The 21,140-nt window shown below is 37.7% G+C and overlaps 2 protein-coding genes and 1 long non-coding RNA gene across 6 annotated transcripts; all 3 read right to left on the bottom strand.

The window, feature by feature from the left end:
* Positions 1-7,134: 7,134 nt before the first annotated feature.
* On the bottom strand, positions 7,135-8,252 carry LOC148915694 (uncharacterized). The gene is made up of 2 exons (XR_016121984.1): positions 7,672-8,252; positions 7,135-7,515 (listed from the first exon to the last, which is right to left on the bottom strand). It is a non-coding gene; the product is annotated as an uncharacterized LOC148915694 (long non-coding RNA).
* A 1,001-nt stretch (positions 8,253-9,253) lies between these two features.
* Positions 9,254-12,062, bottom strand: LOC103337284 (F-box/kelch-repeat protein At3g23880-like). The gene is made up of 3 exons (XM_016795911.2): positions 11,764-12,062; positions 9,924-11,192; positions 9,254-9,595 (listed from the first exon to the last, which is right to left on the bottom strand). Exon 2 carries the CDS (start codon positions 11,164-11,166, stop codon positions 9,937-9,939), a length of 1,230 nt encoding a protein of 409 aa, XP_016651397.2. The 5' UTR covers positions 11,167-11,192; positions 11,764-12,062; the 3' UTR covers positions 9,254-9,595; positions 9,924-9,936.
* An 804-nt stretch (positions 12,063-12,866) lies between these two features.
* LOC148915695 (F-box/kelch-repeat protein At3g23880-like) lies at positions 12,867-16,182 on the bottom strand. Of its 4 annotated transcripts, none has more exons than XM_089041388.1 (3): positions 15,270-15,662; positions 13,624-14,968; positions 12,867-13,115 (listed from the first exon to the last, which is right to left on the bottom strand). In XM_089041388.1, the coding sequence occupies exons 1-2, from the start codon at positions 15,395-15,397 to the stop codon at positions 13,636-13,638; spliced, it is 1,461 nt and encodes a 486-aa protein (XP_088897514.1). In that variant the 5' UTR covers positions 15,398-15,662; the 3' UTR covers positions 12,867-13,115; positions 13,624-13,635. The 4 variants fall into 4 exon arrangements, 3 of the variants coding, with proteins under 3 accessions (XP_088897514.1, XP_008238669.1, XP_016651395.1); XM_008240447.3 differs by having other exon boundaries at positions 13,624-14,951; positions 15,270-15,658; XM_016795909.2 differs by having other exon boundaries at positions 13,624-14,981; positions 15,270-15,658.
* Positions 16,183-21,140: the final 4,958 nt, after the last annotated feature.

Below are 21,140 nucleotides of genomic sequence, written 5' to 3' on the forward strand. Positions count from 1 at the left end.
CGCGCATGTCTTTAGACGTAGTCGTGGAGGCACGCGCTTCGGACTTATTATGTCGCGGCCCTCCCCTAACGGAAGGCGATATTAATTTTTCAAAATGCTTAGCGCCCCGACACGTGTCGAGAGCAGGAGTGACATCAACTAAATCGCCTCGCGAAGGGCCACGTTGGGCTCGGGGGTGGGCCATCCTGGTCTGACAATCACGTGCCTGCTCCATCACAAAACACGTTGGCTGCTTGGCAGCTGTCTGTGGCTACCGAACTGCCTACGTGGCATCGACCCGCGTAATAAAACGCTGCCGTCCCGTACCTAACGGTGAAGAGACGACTCTTCCCCACACTACCTACCTACGACATGCGCTGCACTTAACGGAATACGCAGGCTCCGTTATATTTGAAATCGCGGAGGGAGGGAGGGAAGGGAAAGGAAGCGTCGGTTATGAAAGTGACAGGTGTGGCGGTTAAACACTTGAAACGCACCGCTTCATTCAAGTGCAGTGGCGGGAAGATGGCCGCGTTTCCCGCCAAGTCGGAAAGAGGTGGGGTGGTGTGGGGTCCACAAATTATCACGGGGAAGAGAAAATTCCACCGTAATATCCATATCGATATTGAGCAAAGGTGGGTCCCGTTGGCCTTTCGAAGCGAGAAAAGCTGGTTTAGTGGCTGGAAAGGAATGGTGACACGTCGATGACAGTCCAGTACGACGTCGTCGAATCAGTCTCTGTCCCGTCGGAACAAAATATCTTTTTCTTTTTTAATAATTTAAATTTCGGATTTATGGGAATTCCCGCTTTTTTTCTTGGGTCTGCTTTTTGACCGTTAAGTCTATGGAATGGCGCGAAAATCGAAACCCACATTCACGTAATAACACTGTTTGGGGCTGGGTTTTGTGGGTAGGGGGGTGGATTCTATACAACGGCGCCGCAGAATTCTCCGTGAGACACTCGCGGCATGTCTTAAGCTCAACGTGATTAACTGTTTGATTTGCTCTGCTATGGAATATTTGCATTTTCCTTGCACGTCTGTGTGTTTGTTTTTTTTTTTCCTTTCCATGAGGATGTGTACCTTCGTCAGAAGATCTTGGCCGTCAAATTAGGGGTTACAAGTTTTGTCAGTTTTGGAAGCAGGCTTTGGTCAAAATCTCAAACTAGTAGCCATGTGAGCTCGTGGGGGAGGCTCTGAGTCTTTCTTTGACTTCCGTTTAGGATGCAGAGCAGAAGAGCGCATTAGGAATGGTCCCTTTTTGTATAAACACGTACACATGTGTCACATTTTATTTGAATTTCGTCCTTCTTGGTTTCCCATTTGAGAATTGGATCATCAATTTTGTGATCTTTCATTTTTGTCAATTTGATCCTTTTCTCAAATGGGTATTTTCCATAGAAAGAAAAAAAATAAGAAAGATCCCTAATGGCATTTGGTGTGTTCTCCGATTTCAAAACTATGACCGCGTGAGCAGCTTGTGGTCCATATCTAATTTCTTCATGTTTTTATTATTTAAAAACAAAACATTTCAATAAATTTGGATGGATATGACTTATCTTTTGTGTCACAAACGTGCTGAGATTTAACATAATTTTATCCAACAAACATCCTTTTTATTGATGTAATGAATGAGGTCATGCACGTAGGATGTATTCTTATATGTAAAAACACACAGTGCTATTTTAAATTAAGATCATATTGGAATTGTGTGTATCTCATATGTGTGTGTCTGTGCATGGCAATGGCATGCACATATCTTAGAAACTTCATTTGGGGATTATGTAAAAAAGGATCGCATTCATGTAAAAAATGATCGTATTTCAGAAAGTCTATTCTTTAATGTCGAAAATATACAAATATTTAAAGGGTACAAGAAAATCTACATGTGAATCTCTAATGGTCGCGCCTCTCCAATTTAGATTGCAAAAGCAGAGACGGTGGGATCACTATGAGACGGCTGACATTTCAACTCAAGAGCAAGCAGAAATGATAAAGCAGCTGCAAGACCTACCCAAGAAAACGTAAACAGGGGGCAATAGAACTGGCGAAGTCCTTGGGGGTCCCGGGTAGGTTTGCCTTGCAAGACTGGTTTCAAATCTGCATGCTTTGATTTTCTTATACGATCTAGAAAGTAGAAATTGATCACAAGTCTTTTGACCTACGACCTACTTCATTTTTAATACCAAAAAGTATTCTTGATTTCGTATTGGAGGTCCTAGATTACATTTATAAATACTTGACCAAAAAAAGAAGAAGAAGAGAAGAGACTTTGAGTGCACATTTTGTGTGGCCATATAGATTGTAGTCCATACTCAAACTAACTTACAAATTAGTAAATTAATATGTAATATGATTTTGACCAATAGCTACGCATACTTGATGATACATCAAAAATTACTCTAAGAAACTTAATTATCATACATCAAATTATGATTTGCGGCTATGCATACGCTTTCTCCGTTCCTCAATTAAATTATTATTATTTTTTTATATATGTGAAAGTCTAAGGGTCTGTTTGATATAGAGGAAATGAGAGTGAGAATGGTTGATTCGATGAGGTTTCCTTTAACATCACGTTTCGAGGATGTTTTATCTGATATATATATATATATTTTAAAAGTCCTATTGCAACAAACAAGTTTGGCATTCCTAAAATCAGATTCTGCAAAGGCATTTTCCGGGTGCAATTTGGTACTACGTGACCACCATATATTTGCTGCAATAGTTGGTACGAAATCAAGTTTGCCAACTGGAGAATTGGGGGTTGGAGAAGAGGACCTGTCAGGACATTGAACAATATGAAAATCCTTCGAATTAATGTCAACAATAAGATTGTGACTGCTTAATGTTGCCCCCATTTCCCACCCAATAATAAAAATAATATTTGACAATTTCAGAGTTGTGGCCACTTGTAGCCCTTTTGGCTTCCCTTGAGAAGACAGCATACCCAATTGGACATCTCTCAATTTCTCATTTGAAAACACCAACATTTAAATCAGTAATTATAAATTATATAATTTCTTCACCATATGCTAGCACTTACTAACCATGGAAATTAAGATAAGGACGTATATGATTGTGATCAGTTTTTGTAGATGGAGTGCATGGTTGGTGCAAAATTTGCCACTAACCTTGATTAGCTCATGCTGGCATATTGCATGCCCGTCCTAAAAAAACATTTTAAACAATTTTAATTAATTCATTGCCAATCTTTTATTCTAACCCTACTTTTAGAATTTGCGGTTTCTTTGGCACCAAAGGATTCTTAGACTGAGGCACAAAATCCTCACAACTTCTTAGATTTAGGTCCAAAACGATTAGTTGTTATTGGATTTAATCTTTGCGTTTTTGGTTCTAGATGTAGGTCCTTTGACATTTATTACTTTTTTGTTGTGTCGATTTTACCCTTTGAGGTAAATAAGGAAAACTCATTGAAAATCTAAATTTAATGCATTATTTCCTTGTAATTGAATTCCAGAATTTAAATTTTGAATTCTTTCCTTGATAATATTCTTAATATATAGATACAATATAATTTAATCAATAAAAAGTAAAAACCCACATATTATACCAATCGATCAGACAAGCACCCACATTAAATTATGTACATAACATAAAGGTAAATAGTATTATTATTAGCAATGAAAAGTACTTAGTGATAAATCTTGTTACCTATAAGCTAGGAACATAAATTAGAAGACTACTTATAAGTCAGATTCAAAAATAGACAAAATAAAATTGTATGTTGCCTATAAAAAAAAGGTACATAAAATATTATTACACATTGTGGAACATATGGAAAAAAAAAACATATATATACCTATGCAATGGGTAATATGACATAAATAACTATTACCCGATTCAAGTCATAAGGGGCAACATTAGAACAAAAAATGATTTTAAAAATAAAATATTAAAAAATAAATATAATTATATGTGGCACAAAAGTCAAAGGACTTGAATTAAAATCACCAAATCTAAGGATTAAACCCAACTTCTCAATAAGAATTTGGATCTATATCAAATTTTCTAAGAGAGAGAGAGAGAGAGAGAGAGCCCTCTCGAAACCAGGTCACAATTTCCTACTATGCAATATGTGCCAAAAATTGAACTCTTATGGTAAATGTGAAATAAAATACTCTATCATAGAACTTACATATTAGTTAATTTTTTTTTATAGCAAAATAAGACCGATTGCAAAGGTATTTCATTAACCCATGAATTATTTATGCATATATAAATCAATTTTCTAGCACCCATATGTCATTGCTTAGGTGATAAAATTCCAGTTTAGTAGTTATCAAAATTTGGATTAGTAACTTTACTAGGTTTCCTCAAGCACATACCCCAAGTAATGAGTGATCACATCACATAGGTTTTGACCCGTTAATGCATTCTCTAAAATATCTGTCTGGATGCATAATTAGATTAGTAGAAGGTTGACCTTTTAAGCATCTTTTTGATCTTGTCAAGGACTGATTTGATTAAGCATTTTTTTTAGAAGAGCATGCAGAATGATGTAGCTTTGTTAATTAATTGGTGAATTCTCCATAGTAATTGAAACTGTTAATCAGAAATTAACACGATGATTGGGTCAATATGTGGGTAAATGATGGTATTCCCCTTCCAACTAGTAGTGTTTTTTCAACATAAAGTATCAATGCCGGTGGACAGACAATTAATTACATTATTATAAAACCCTTCTTTTCTAAGCAACAAAATCAAGAGGGAGATCTCGCTTTTCATTTGTGACTAAGACATGTTTTACCTTTGCTTAGTGTGGCTAAGTTAATATTATACCCTAGAAAACTAAAAAATGACGTTTCAAAGTTAATTTTAAAAATATGTGTTCGGTAGAACGAGCATGTCACTAACCACCCTATCATGCAAGCAACATATATGACGTGTTGGGTAATTGTGAGAAGAGTAATGACGTATAAAACCGTCCCATTTTGAAGTTTATTGGGTAAAAGATTAACTATGAGACAAATTGTAAACTCAAATGTTCTAAACTCGAATATTAACAATGAAAGGACCGAATTTAGTTTGATATTGTGAAATTATAGGAAGTTTTTTTCATTGCAAAAAAATTAAGAAAAATTAAAGTAGCTCAATCATTAAACAAAGTGATGGCCAAATAAAATAATAATAATAAATAAATAAAAATCATCAAACAGAGCAACCCTTGATCTTTTTCCCCTCGAGCAACCTCTAGAACACAAAATTTTCAAGGTTACCCTACTTGCCGACTGCCAAATCATGGTCTCCACACAGACACAATGGTTGGTGCTGCCCCTTGAGAGATTTACATGCCCCCACATGCAATGTTTTTGTCTCTTTGTTTGAACAAGATCGAAATTCCACATTCTAATTTGACTATTCAGCATTATCACATTCTCTGTGCCAAGTCTGCTAGTCTAATTTCCCTTCTCCTCAATTTACTGCACCAAATCAGACGGAAACCATATCCTTTGTCTACAGCAAAACGGCTGCTAAATTAATTTTGTGGGTGCCACCTTCTTGAAGACTTTGTTGTGATATATGCCATTCACAATTGGTGAGTCACCCTTCTTGTGGAAAATTTCACATGGGATTTTGGTGCCCTTGTCAAAAGGGGTCAAATGCCCCTTCCCATTTTTCCTTTTTGGGGATAAGCGATAGGAATTTATTTACAAAATACTTTTACAACGGGTCAATACACTCATAACTAGGTATCAAACAATCACAATAATATGACAACCTACTGAAGAATACCCTCTCATCACTTGTTGCCTATTCACATGGCACCACATGACATTGCAAATGAGTTGGCCCTGCCTTTTCATGACACAGTGCTTCCATGATTGGTGGCCAATACTGGGCATACATACCCTTCTGATCTGAAACCCTATGCTCATATAGCTTAAAAAAATAGCTGCTACTACCCCTTTTCACTTTTCAGTGATGTATATGATCAGAAACATAATATTGTCCTTTTGCTTTCTTTCTTTTTCTCATATGCAAAATGAACATGTTTTCTGGATTGGATCCAAGAACCCTTTGAAGAGATAGGGACAATGTGAACAGTGAGTTTTGTAAATGTGTTGGGTTGGAAGTTGGAAGATTTATTTTTCTGGGTTGATGATGAGGGCACATCATTTACTTATAATAATATAAACCTGTGAATGCACATGCTCAAAGTCCCATTCAGTCACCCCTCATTGATCACAATTCACAAGTGATGTGCTTATCAAGCATAGGTTCAGTAAATGAGTCCAGCCCCAGATGAGTTAAGGCTATTTAAGCTCTATTCATTGATGATACACACTGGCAATGAAATTGTTTAAAAAGTTTTGAATTGCATTGTTTGGGGCCCCTTTTGATCACATTTGCCTTTTTTGTTTTCAGTTTTTACAGTTTATCTATGGTTGGTCTTTGGGTTTATTAAGGGTTTATAAATGGCATAAGCTTTCGCGGGAACTTTTATTTATTGTAAAAAATTTCATTTTTCGTCATAGTTCTGTCTAATTTCTATTTAGATCCCCTCTCCTTTTTTTTTTTTCTTGGACCGCTCCGTTTTTGTAATGCGACTTTATCTCCACATGCCCATTTGTTTTTTTTCACTTCCCCCGAAGGCCCAATTTCTCTATAATTCCAACAAACATGTTTGTGTTTTGGGATAAAATCAAATAACTTCATTAACTGAAAACAAAGCTGAAAAAACAGCCATAATACAATTGAACTTGAAGACCATCTCAGTGGCTCTGTTCAAAATCTTTCATAAAAAAGGCCTAAAAGAGGAAAATTCGGTGAAGAAAAACACCTCATGTATCCGACATTAACATAAAATACAGCTTAAATTATGTTTTAAAGAAATGTATTTTTTGAGTTTAGGCTTCAAAACTTGTGTTGGAAAGGTGGCTGCTTTAATCAGATAAATAAAACCACAATTGATTTGCTAATAACTTAAAACAATTTTCTTATAACAAATAAAAACTTAAAACAAATTTTATTTGATTTCCTGGGGACAGATCATTGTACAACTCTTGCCTTGTACACATTGCACAAGCAGCCATGATAGAATGTTGGAGGACTGATATGGAAATGTCGATGCTGTTTTTTTTTTGGTGGAAAGGATGCTTCATTAAGCCCAAGGGCAGGCCAAAAACAGCCAAAAATACATAAACAAGAGTTGAAAAGGAAACACACCAAAGCCAGAATCAGCTGAGTGCAAACAGAAGTTTCCTCCCCAACATGGGAAATAAAGGAAGTTACATTGGGGGACCAGGAAGTCCATCAGAAGTATTTTTTTTGTCGGAATCAAGTTTCATTGATAGAAAGGTAATGCCAATTACAAGATAGTGGAACTCATAAAAATGAGTCCAAACAAATGCAACAGTAAAAGCCCACTAGAAATAAAACTCAAACATGCATAAAGCGAGCCCAAAACTGACATAAAGCAAGAACCAACCAAAAGCAGAAACACCACCAAACGCCAAAGCAACGCTGCCGCTGCTTCCATGAAGATCACCAGGACTAATGATGAGTGAAGGAACTGCAAACACACCAAAACACACAAAACAAATACAAAAACCGCAAATTTGAAAATCTCTCGCAATACATAAATCGACCATCAAAGACTCAATAACTTCTACAAAAACGAAACCACCAAAGCACAAACAGGGAAACAACAGCCAATCCAAGAACAAACCTGGGAAAACACTTCCCAAAGCCAAAGAAACCAACATCCGAAGCAAGGAAGGAGGTGGTAACAACCTAAGAATGAAAGGAGGTGGTGCAAGCACCCGAGCAAGAGCTCTACACATCTTCTGAAAGGGACACCAAAAATCGTGTTTGGGATTAGTCGCTGCAGCCCATGGGGGCCAATAGATCAAGAGGGAGATAGAGTCCTTGAAGAAGCCATATAAGGAGGGAGGAATTTAAAGGGAGCTGAGAAATTAAAAATAAAAAGAAAAGAAGATAATATAGATAGAATGAAGAGGAAGATGGAAGACGGATGACGGAAATTGGAAATTGAAAGGAGTATCGAGGGGGAGGGGAGGTGGGGTAGTGACCACCTCCCCCCTTTGCTGCGTTGAAAGACTAAGGGTTTGAGAGAGAGGGTGCGGCGCTTCAAACTTGTGCTGTTTATTTGGCTTTCATCGTCCATCAGAAGTTAAGACTCAAACAATAGAAGGTGGTGGACAGGTTGCCCATTGAATTTCACCCACTGTCTGAGATCTGGCGGACTCAGAAATTTTTTAGCGGAGGTGCAATATTGACTAAGTATTAAAAATGGTTTTTTCGGAATAATCATTTTCTCAAGATAATTTTTGGCGGCTTTTATTCCTTACACATCAAATAAGAAAACTTGATTTTATGGGATTTTAGTATGAAGTATATATTGACTTAATGAGCCATTATTTTTAGCCTAAATCGTATTTTGCACTAAAACCGAATTTTCATATTTTGATTTGGTGGGAATTTTATTTTCTAGTATTTTTATTTGAATCCAAATGGGGAGTTCTTCCTTATTTACATTGTAAACTTAAGTAAATGGAGTAATATAAAAATAAATAAAAGCAAAAGGACAAAGACATTTACTTAAATGTTGAAAATGGAAATAAGGTAATCTGTACACCAGTTGAGCAAACGGGCAATTTGAAGCGCCTACAATGATTTTTCCGGCGAGGAGGAGGTGCAGCTGCACCTCCTTGGGCCTTACTAGGTCCGCCAGTGGTCTGAGATCCAATTCTTGTAGAGCTGCTCGATTTTTCTTGCGAGGGATCCATCGCCAATCCACGGATTCAAAAGACGATGATCGTCTTCGTGTCGATGCTATTTGTTTTTATTATTTTTTGGTCTCAATCTCATTCCCATTCTCATCCCCCCTCCTCTCACTTACCTCAACAAACAGGATTGTGCAATCAACATATCCAACTCCAAAAGTCACAGGTTCCATGGAAACTATTAATCAACAACCAATCATTGGGTTAATATACCTACACATTTCGAATGTGAAGCAATATATATCACATGCAAATACAAGTATATTCAATACATTAGCATTCGAAAGTTACTACTAAATCTATCTAATTTAGTTATGTCTAATTTGTTTTATGAGGTACAACAAAAATGTCATAAAGCTAGATTGAGGATGCCACTCTTGTCATAAGGCATAAGAGTGACTCCGTCATGGTAGGAATGTAATTAGATTGTTAAGCCTATCATATGAATGTTAACTTATGTGAATAAAATTTATCAAAATGGATTGATTCAAACAAGATTTGCAGTTGCTTAAAAGCGGGTGCAATTGCAGAAGCATTTAAACTGGTGCAAAGCCAATAGAAATTAGTAACTAGATACTTCCATAGTTCCATTACAGTTTTTCAAAAGCTGAAGAATAAATAGTCCAACAACTACTACAGAAAGCAAATTAGATATAACAAGTTCATGCTAAGAAATTACACCACAACATCAGGCACTTCAGGCATACAACACTACTGCCCTACAAATCTGCAACACAATAAACAAGAAAACGAAAAATATGTTAGCTCATGAGAGAACAAGAGAATGGCGTTACTGTGCATCAGGCATCAGGCACATCGGGTGACAGGCGTTTCCACGCATCAAATCTGCAACAAAAGAAAACAAGAAAAGTACTTGTTTAATCAATGCTTAAGCACGAAACTTCCTCTTCATGCTTACATGAATGAAAGCTAAATTGTAAAAGGACCTATTTTACAAATGAGAAACATTGGAAATGGGATTAATGAATGAATTGCACAATCCTATTACAGCAGCAAATTAAACCATTTAAATGAATACACAAACTTCACAACAGTAGCAGCAACAGCAATTTAGTCACTAATTTGGCTTTTAATGAACATAAAAATCTGGCAAACAAAGAATTACAATGTCTTGAAAAGTAACGTTCTGTTCTCAGAACTATAACCACATTACCTCTTCTTGCTCTTTAGTAAGACTCTGCATTGTTCTTGTTGAGTAAGAGGAGGCTCTCTTTATAAAAGCCAACATTGCAATATTGATATCCAGAAATCCCAAGATTTTTAAACTCTTTGCTCACAAGGTCTAGTGATACTAGTTCCTGCCTTGATTTGTCAGTGAGAAGCACCAGTACTTCACCACTCTTCCTAAAATATAAGGCCCTGGGTAAAAGTCTTTCTGGACCTTGTGGACCAAGGGTAATCAGTTTGGTCCATGACTCCTTTATGCCATACTCTTTCATCACCCATATCTCAAGAAAAGAATCTTCACACCTGTTATCCATAATGAACAGAGTGATAGATTTTCTGTTATCTGAAACAGACAATCGCAAACCCAAGTCATATTTCCATTGGATACTCTTCGGCATAGGCATCTTACGGAAGACCTCCTTGCCCAGGTCAAAATTCAATATAAAATAGTAAAGACCACCATTTGTTTTGCAGAATACAGGCCAATGGAGAGCCCCATTAACAAAAGCACTGGATGCGCGTCCATCTGTTAGACATGTAGGAGAAACACAACCAAGACTGCTCCATGTGCCGGTGGCCAGGGAATAAACCTCAGCAAGAGTTGGTGTCCCACGTTGATCCAGTAAAGTGACAACTCTCACAACCTTATAGTCATTGGTCATAGCATCAAAACCAAATCCAATTGAGGCATCGTACCCACGATGTGTAACAAATCTAACTTTAGGCTTGGGAAGGGTCAGTAACTTTCTAATGGCTGGGTTAAATATAAAGAAGTTGTAACCATAACGGTAGATATCATCCGCAAAGCAGACTAGCCCGTCACAAATGCCGACCACACGAAGATGTGAGTTCCACAGTTCTTGCTTTCGAGGAATTGTAAATTCTATCTTGGCGTACTCATCGAAAGCCTGGTTATCATAATGCACAGAGTGAACCTCGTCGTCTACCTTGTCCATGACCGTTTTGCCGAGGAAGGTGGTCACCTCCAAACCAGAAACTCTGTGGAGTAGGAGGTGAACGTCATCGACTGTTGGGCTGAGGTGGGTGTGGATAAAGCTTGGGTTTATGATCATGGACTTCCATGCCTTGCACACTGAGGTGCATTTGACCATAGATTTAACGGGCAACCTAATTAGGATCTCTTGTATGATTTCCTGAGGAAAAGATCCTGCCATCTCTCCAAATTTCAATTCGTGCATACCTTGTGTGATATCTTGTATGTTATCCATGTCTTGCACACTCTCAGTTATACCAACTGAAAACAAAACAAAAACCTATATTTGAGAATTTTATAAAATAAATAAAGAAAGGGAGTTTTACTAAAACACCCAAAATGGGGGCTGAAATTATAAAAAAACCCAACACCCAAAACACTTTGTAAACACACCCAAAACCTATCATTACACACACTCAAAACCCATTTATCAACACACCCAAAAAATATACAATTGTTGATTTTGGGGTTGATTTTGGGTGTGTTTCTATGTTTAAATAGTGTTTGGGTTTTTTTTTATAAATACATATCTAGGATTGGATTTATTTATAAATTTGTACAAGGAGGGGGTGTTCTGAAAGCAGAGTCACATTCATATACATAAAATATAAAACTAAAAACTAAAAAGATCCAGTAATAAGGAGCAACAAAAACCCTAAACTGTCATATTTTTCAGATCAAACCCAACATCCACTCTACAATTAAAAATTCAAATCCATCAGGAAAAAAAAAAAAAAACTAACGCTAAATCCAAACCCACCATTCTTATAAGAAACATAAAAGCTGTAAAAAAAATCCCAGAAAAACGAAGAGAAAAAGTTCAGGAACTTACAATTTCTGGTCCTGATGAGCAGAGCAGAGCCGAAGCTGAGGAAACGTCTGGTTCTTGTGCTGTGCCAGAGAAGAAGAGTGCAAAAGAGAAAAGAACCCTTTCTAGCTTCTTCTGGGACATTCTTTTCCGTACATGGTGGTCCGCTCAAACCCTAATGGATCATTCTGGAGATCTCTCTTTCTCTATTTATATGCTGAGATTGCCTGCCCACGTCTAAAAAGCTCCGTACCGAATTAAAAGCTCGATTAAAGTTTATCTATGGTTCGTCTTAGGGTTTATTAAAGGGTTTATGAATTGCATAAGCTTTCGCGGGAACTAATTTTTATTGTAGAAATTTTCGTTTTTCGCCATAATTCTGTCTAATTTCTAACTTTTTTCTTGGACCACTTAATTTTTGTAATGCGACTTTATATCCACAAGCCCATTCTGTTTTTTCCCCCGAAGGCCCATTCGTTAGTTTATTACAATTTCTCTCTAATTCCAACATACATTTCTGTGTTTTGGGATCATTAACTGAAAACAAAGCTAAAAAAACAGCCATTATACAATGGAACTTGAAGACCATCTCAGTGGCTCTGTTCGAAATCTCGTCATAAAAAACTCCAAAAGAGGAAAATTCGGTGAAGAAAAACACTTTATGTATCCGACATTAACATAAAATACAGTTTTAATTATGTTTTAAAGAAATTTACTTTTTGAGTTCAGGCTACAAAACTTGTGTCGGAAAGGTGGCTGCTTTAATCAGATAAATAAAACCACAATTTATTTGCTAATAACTTTAAACAATTTTTAATTTATTTTCCGAGGACAGATTATACAACTCTTGCCATGTGTTGGGCGGCCTGACATATGGAAATGTCGATGCTAGTTGTTATTGTTTTTTGGTCTCAATCCCATTCCCCCTCCCCTCACTTACCTCAACAAACAGGATTGTGCAATCAACATACCCAACTCAAAAAGTCTCAGGTTCCATGTAAACTATTAATCAACAACCAATCATTGGGTTAATATACCTACACATTTCGAATGTGAAGCACAATATATCAAATGCAAATACTGCTGATTGTTGAGCCGAGGAAATTTACTTTAAAAAGACAACAAAATTGCAATATCAAATCATTTGATAGATGATTCCACAGAAAGAGGTATATAGTTAGAACTGCATAACCAATTCAAAGATTTAACAGGTGCATAATTCCATAGGTCGATCCAATTTTTTCAAACACTATATTTATAAAAAAGTAAAAACTACTTGAGAAAATGTATCAGAACTTGAGATAAGAAGTTCCATGTCAACAAAATGCACCATCATTTCAGGCACTGAAGGAAAACGACATTGCAGCACTACAAATCTGTCACAAACAAAAACGAATAAAGACCACGGTTAGGAGTGCGAATATAACTTCCAATTCATGCTTTACATAAATGAAGACTAATTGGAAAATTAACTACTGTGTGCATGAAAACCATTGGAAAAGGAATTCAATGCACAAACTGTTGAACAATTCTATTTACAGCAGTAAGTTAGACCATGTAATATGAATGCATAAAGTTCACTATGGAAAGGAAACAGCAACAGTTCCACAGTCCACTTCTTAAAGTCAAACCAAGTTGATATTGTTGTCACAAAAGTTACAAAACTACAAGCACTTGCAAAAAAACCAGTCTAACCATATTTATCTGGTTTGAACCTTGCTTTCTGGATTGAGTTTAGACGAAAGATCAGTTAATGAACATAAAAGAACCCACATCAATTTAATCATCCATCAGGCTCTTAGCGAATATAAATATCTGGCAAGCAAAGAATTAAAATTGTTCTTCACAAGCAATGCTCTGCTCTCAGCATTATAATCACATTACCTGTTCTTTCTCTTAGTACGAAACTGCATCTGTCTGGTCAGATAAGACAAGGCTCTCTTTGTAGGAATCGACGTTGCAATATTGATATCCTTCTCCAGAAATCCCAAGATTTTTAATGGTTTTGCTCACAAGGTCTAGCGATACTAACTCGTGATTTGATTTTGCACGGTGCCCATAAAAAGTATATTGATTACTAAGTATTGAACCTGTAGAAAATGCTACCTTAGCTCCAGAAAGTATCAATAATACTTCACCGTTCTTCCTAAAACATGACGCCCTGGGTAGAAGTCTTTCTGGCCCTTGTGGACCAAGAGTAATCAATTTGGTCCATGACTCCTCCATGCCATACTCTTTCATCACCCATACTTCAAGAAAAGAGTCTTCACATCTATAATCCATCGAGAACAGAGCAATGGATTTTCCATCTCCTGAAATAGACAACCATAATCCCAGGTGGTAATTATATTCTATTAAACTCTTTGGCACCCGTATCTCGCGAAATAACTTACTGCCCACCTCAAATGTCAAGATAAAATAGTGTGAGCCATAATCTGTTCGACGGAGTGCAGGCCAGTGAAGAGCCCCATTAACAAAAGCTTGGGATGCCCGACTTAATTGACATGAAGGAGTAACAGAACCAACACTGGTCCATGAGCCAGTAGCTAGTGAATAAACCTCAGCAAGAGTTGGCCCCACACCTTCATGCTGTAAAGTTACAACTCGCACAACCTTATAGTCATTGGTATTAGCATCAAAACCGAACCCAATAGAAGCATTGTACCCACCATGTGTCCTAAAGGTAATAGCAGGCCTGGGAAGGGTCACTAACTTTCTAATGGCTGGATTCCATATAAAGAAGTTGTAACAATAACAGAACATATCATCCGCAAGGCAGATTAGCCCGTCACAAGTGCCAACCACACGAAGATGTTCATTGAGCACTTCTTGCTTTGGAGCAATTGGAAATTCTATCTTGGCATACTCGTCAAAAGCCTGGTTATCATAATGCAGAGAATAAACCTCTTCTGTTACTTTGCTTACGATGGCTCTGTGGCCGCTAGTGGAGCTCTCTCTACCAGAAACCCTGTGGACTAGGAAGAGGTGCCTGTCGTTCATGTTATTAATTTGGCTGAGGTGGGCGCGGGTAAATCTTTTGTTCATGATCATGGACCTCCATGCCTTGCACACTGAGGTGCATTTGATCAAAGATTTAACGGGTAGCCTAAGTAGGATCTCATGTATGATTTCTTGAGGAAAAGAGAGTGCCATCGCTTCAAATTTCAATTCCTGCATCCCTTTTGTGATATCTTCTTGTATGTCATCCATGTCTTGCACATTCAAATAGCTATAACAACGGACTAAAATAATAGAAACAAAAAACATCTATAACTGCGATAAAACCCAGAGTAACATTCATCTACATAAACGATAAAACTAAAACTAGAAAGTCCAATAATAAGAAGCAACAAGAACCCTAAATGAAATGTCACAATTTTCATATCAAATCCAATCTCAACTCTGTAAATGAAAAATCCAAACCCATCAGAAAAAACCTAACACTAAATCCAAACCCACCATTTTTCTAAGAAACAGAAAAGCTCTAAAGCAAATTCCAGAAAAAGAAGACAAAAACTTGAGCAACTTACAATTTCCGGTCCTGCTGAGCGGAGCCGAAGAAATGGAGCTGACGAGGCGACGTCGTTCGTTGTGCTGCGTTAAAGAAGAAGAGTGAAGAAGAAAAGACACGTAGAACCCTTTCTAGCTTGGAGGACATTCATCTCTGTACATGATAGTGAGGTAAGAGAGGCGTCGGCTGAAACCCTAGGGACCTCTCTTCTCTTCTCTATTTATATGCTCTGTTACTGCTTGCCTTCGTAGCTTGATTAAAGTTCATCTTTGGGTTTATGAATTGCAAAAGCTTTTCCAGGAACAATTTTATTATAGAAATTTCTTTGGGAAATAGCCATTAATGCCACCGGTTTTTAAGTTTTAAGTGGAAATATCAGCCCTCCCCAAAATTTTTGCAAATACCACCTATAAATATATATTTATTATCCAGTTATTGCCCACATAATACTTTATCTGAAATTTAGTTCTCTCTAAGCTCTCTATTCGTTCTCTCTCTCTCTCTCTCTCTCTCTCTCTCTCTCTCTCTCTCTCTCTCTCTGCTCTCTTTATCTCTCTCTAACCCAGCTCTCATTCTCTTTTCGTGCAGAGGTATCCTTCTCACGCAGCTCTGTCTCGGTAGCGCTCTTTGGTTTGAATTGTCCCCATCTCTTTGTTATGAATCTGGAAACCCCTCATCGACCCCATCTTCTAGGTATGTCTTCTAAATAACGTAAGGTCGCAGCTGGCTTGCAACCTTGAAGCTCTACTCCATTGCTGACCTCCAATAGGAGGTGTTGATGGTCATTTTGTTAATATCTGTGGAATTCTATGAAATATGTTTTATTTTGATTGCTTGGGTTGCTGTGAAATTGGTTTTATTTTAATTGCTTTGGGTAATGTTTTTGAATCTTGATGCTCATCCGTCTGGGTTTTTACCAAATGCATTGAGATTGCTCAAGATATGTCAATCTTGAAATTTGGGATTTTCCATTTGATGTATTAGATTTTTATAGTGTAATTGTGATGATATATTGTTTAGTGCTGTGTTATTGGTGTTTTATTGCTGTTGTGTTGTTGTTATATTTCTGTTGTATTGCTATTGTATTGCTTGGTTATTGTGGTTGTATTGCAATGATTTGGTTGTGGCTTCATATCTGTTAATGAAATGTTGTTTTGTCATGGTCAGAAATGGAGACAATTGTTATTCTGGTTTTGACAGACCGCCTGAATTTCCCAAACAGGCGGACCGTCTTGGTGCCGACATCTCCCGATGCCGGGCCCACTTACTAAAACCCGAGACATCCTACCAAAATTTTGGCAGAGTCTCCCCTGTAAAATGCTCAAACCCAATAACATTCAACCTGCATAATTTACATAATATAAATCCCAACTGCCAGCATGCTTTCAACATACAATAATCCTAAGTAAAGTGGCCTCCGGCCTCAAGTAACGACCTAACATGGGCAATAACAGAGCATCTAACAGAATTTGTTTACAACAAACAGTTGAGTAGAAGGAATTTACACAAGTCCTATCTACGGATGGAATGTTTTGAGCTCATACTTTGCTCGAACGCTTTCAAGAGCAACTACTGCCTGGGGGACACAAAACAGAAATATGTGAGTGGACAAAAATAAAGTTTGCATTTAAAACAACATAATAACCCCACCGTGTAAAAATAATGCTCAAGCATGCAGTTTCACAATCCATAAACCAAATACTCAAAACATAAAATCCCAAAGTCCAATAACTCTCAAAATCTCCAACCACAACTCCATTCCCAAAATATGCAACTCTCGCCAACCCATACATATATATATATATATATATAAGTATATAACTATAATATAACATATACTTCTCTCCATACTAATGTACCGGAAAACAATCCAACCGGGGGATTGTTTGGCTGGTACGCAGGATTTCAAGCACTAACCCGCGTCCAGGGATGAGTAGTCCAATCGGGGGACGGAACTCCATAGCTCACACGCCGGCACTGCCAATGACACGTGTAGCTCACATATCTCATAACAAGTCCTACGCGCGCAGACGGTATCATCACCCCACCGGCACTGCCAACGAGGTGTGTGATAATACTAAGCAATATACATACTCTTCCCATACGCCGGCACTGCCAATGACACGTATGGGAAGTGTCTCACACACCGGCACTGCCAACGACATGTGTGAGACCCACAATCTCATGGCCTTCCCACCCCACCAGCACTGCCAATGACGTGTGTGGGAAGCCTAGTAACTAGGGAATGGTACTCACCTAACATACTCATACAACCATCCCTCAAACTCATATCTTTCCACAATCTCACCACAACAACTCCTCATACTCTATGCATAGGCAATATAGATAGACATCCCAAAATCCATATAAACATATTCATCATACTCAAATATATCCATACCCAAAATATATTGCCAATACGTATAAGAATATTCAAACCCATCAACCAAATACTTATTAAATCACATTTACCATTTAAAAACATATGCACAAATCTTTTATCAATAAAACAATGCGAATGCTTGAAAACAAAGTCCACTCACAGATAATCCCAAACTGCCCGGCCCCAAGAGGGTCCTACCGGCTGCGTATGATGGACCAAATTACCTATTTCGAGATACGAACTCTTGATTAATATAACGCACTTCAAAATGAAAATTCACAAAAGGAAATACTTAAATCCCCAAGTTCCCGGTGCGCGTACGTCCAATAGGATATCGTAAGGTCCACTTACAGGTTTGGGAATCGCTTCCAATCGTACGGTTATCGCTAATCCCTCAAACTTTGAATTATTGAATCGGAACATTCGGGGCTCCGATTCACGATCTGCGAATTCCTATAGGTTTCTAAGAGTACCTAGATCAACATACTTCAACTTGGAAACGGTCCAACGGTTAGAACCCATCGAACCTGGATAACGGACAATATACGAAATCCGTTCGATAGTCAAACGACATCCAAATTGAGATCCGTAAAATTCTACGCACTCGTGACAACCTAAGGATCTCATCAGGATAAAAAGCAACTTCACCAGCCTTGCCCACGAGCCGCCACACGCGCCGGCAGCGCTTGGGTGTGTAGAGAAATTTCCAGCGATGGAAAATCTCCACACCAACGCTCACCCTTCCTACCCTAGCTTTTTCTCAAGGTCAGGATCACTTTCTTCAACTACCACAAGGTCCAATTCGTACGGGAACTAGCCGGAATTTCAAATTGAAAACCGGCCAAAACCTAACTTCTAAAATCAATTTCCAAACTTCAAAATCATTCTAATCTAACCCTATAAACAGCTAGAGCACGTAAAAAGGAGAAGAAACCTCACCTGGTTCACCGAAAATGGACGGCGGAGACGGCGATGCGATAGCGAAAACCTCCGGTTTGAACCAGTCAATATCGTGGCGGATTTCGAGCTTTCGGTAGGGATAACAGTGGGTTTTGATTGACGAGTCGAGCGGACCGGTCTCGAGGGTGAGGTGGCGACGTGGCGGTGTGAGGGTTTTTTCCGTTAGGTGAACAAGTGAAACACCGGGGGTTCGCGCACGAGAGTGAATCGGGAGAGAGAGAGAGAGTGTGTGAGGTAAAAGTGAAAAATCTGATTTTTACCAAACTTTTTTAATAATTACGGTTCCGCCATCGAACTTAATTTGATCGCCAAGACTTCGTTACAACTCCGATTCAAGCCTACCGCCTGTCTACGGATTCGTCTCAGTACCACCTACACAACCAAACCACTCATGGTCCCAAAATCTTCCCGGATAAGAAAATGACCAAAATTACCCTTAACCCAAGAGTAAATTCATAATTTCTCTTAATTTAATTAAAATAAGAATAAATTGGAGTCGGGGTGTTACAGGTTTGCTACAATGGAAAATGGGTAACCTCAAAGAAGATGTACAAATACGAATGGGGTGACTCAAAATGCTTAATAGTACCACGGACCATCACATTTGCTGAACTGTTGGATCATATGCATCATATTGGTAATACAAACATGGAAGACAAGGTTTGCTTAAAGTTCTCAGTTTTGATGGCCTCGAATGAGTGGAAGTACATAAAGATTGAGGACGATGATGTAGGGTATCCCACCGCCCAAGCAGCCATCTAGTATTAGGCATTTGATGGATAATTTAGGGGTTGAAAGAGGAAGGAGCATGAGGTTTTGTGGTGGCATGTTTCTGTAATTTAGGGGGGGATGTGATGGTGATGCAAGGCATGATTTGTATATATAAAGTCCATATTGAAGGTGTGTACTATAGGCCATCTGTCTTTTAAGGGATGTATACTTCAACCCTTTTCCAATTTTTAATTTAATGTTGGTTTACTTCTTTTTAATTTTTTTTATCTAAGATATTTTACAAACCATGCTGATGCAGTACCTACTGCAAAAGGATCGTATTGCAACTCAGTTGTACTCTTATTGACATCATATTGCCATTAAACACATGAATATTGCGGATTTATTGCCTCTATATCGCCATTGTATTGGACATGGATAAACTGTATACGCAGAAATATAAAAAGAGGCATCATAATTCCATAAAATCTACTTTTCAAACTTACATAATACAAGTAGAGGCCACCCTATAGTTACTTAATACAAAAAGAGGCTAACTGAACATGATTCCATTTTACATGTTGTTTTCACTACATTTACAGCCAATCTAAAGTCATATTAAAGTGTCACAAATTTGCTGCTGTTGCCACATTCGAAGTTGCATATTCTTTAATTGCGGCGACCGCGACCCATGAAATTCATGACCCTGCCCACAGTGATGTTGTCCCAGTTTCCTTTTGAATCCACTATTTTTGCAAACTTACGAAATAGTTCGAATCCGGTTTCCACTTGTTGTTGCTTCAGCTAGGCCATTTCATCAGATTCCTTGAATACCATAATTGCAGTGGCAAAGGCAATTTCAATTTTGGCTTTCAACCCTTGTCTTTCACTCTGTTTTTCACGTGTCCTTCAAATTACTTGTCTCTCACTCCAATTTCTGTCTCAGAAGGATTTAAGTCTTTACCTTACATATCTCCAGACACCAGATAATCATGACACAGCTTAAGCTACAATAGGAATGTGTGGTAGCAGAAGCCTAATTGAGAACAATTCAACAAGAAGACATCAGGAAACAATTTATTGACTTCAAGGTATAATGTAATGGAACGTCCTATCAATCAGTGGCAACCACAATAATGACTGCAATATGCCCTCCTTTCAAATGTAAGGAAATTAATGAAATTGGCACCATCCCTTCAGTTTTTCTTAACAAAATAAGAGGTTTGTATATATTGTCTGCGTTATCAACATCAAAGATAAATGAATAAATAAACCATCAAAACTGTAAAAAATGTTTGTTACACATGTACAATTAAAACATTAAAAGTTCACCTCATAAACAGAGTTCTTTAAGTATTCATACACAAAAAAGAAAAGCAAAAGCTTAAAGAGTTAGCTTATAGCAAAATCCATGGCCCCATTTCTCTAAACCACACCTGCTGGTGACATGTTCCCATCTTCACTCATTTCCTGCTTTGTTTTAAGCAGACAATGATCAAGCACAAAACAACAAACTTTTAAAGAACTCATATTACACCACATATGGTTCTTTGCGCTTTGTTTAGACATTGAATATTCATCCCCAAACTGAAATTCCAAATAATCACAAGAGAATATGAAAAACAAAGAGAACTTATCCATATCCAATATGCAAGCCCTAAAGTTAGAAAACAGAATAAAAGCAATAATATGTCAAATTAACAAGCATTATTCTAAAACAAAAAGTATTATATGGTTGGGAGCATACAAGTTATAAATGATATACACAGGTTAATTGTCTTTGACTTTAGATATCATTTTCAAGAAAGAAAATAGATACCGATTAGACTTGTAAGA

Source organism: Prunus mume, linkage group LG7, assembly GCF_029339155.1.
Source record: "Prunus mume cultivar Tortuosa linkage group LG7, ASM2933915v1, whole genome shotgun sequence".
NCBI classification, from domain to species: Eukaryota; Viridiplantae; Streptophyta; class Magnoliopsida; order Rosales; family Rosaceae; genus Prunus; species Prunus mume.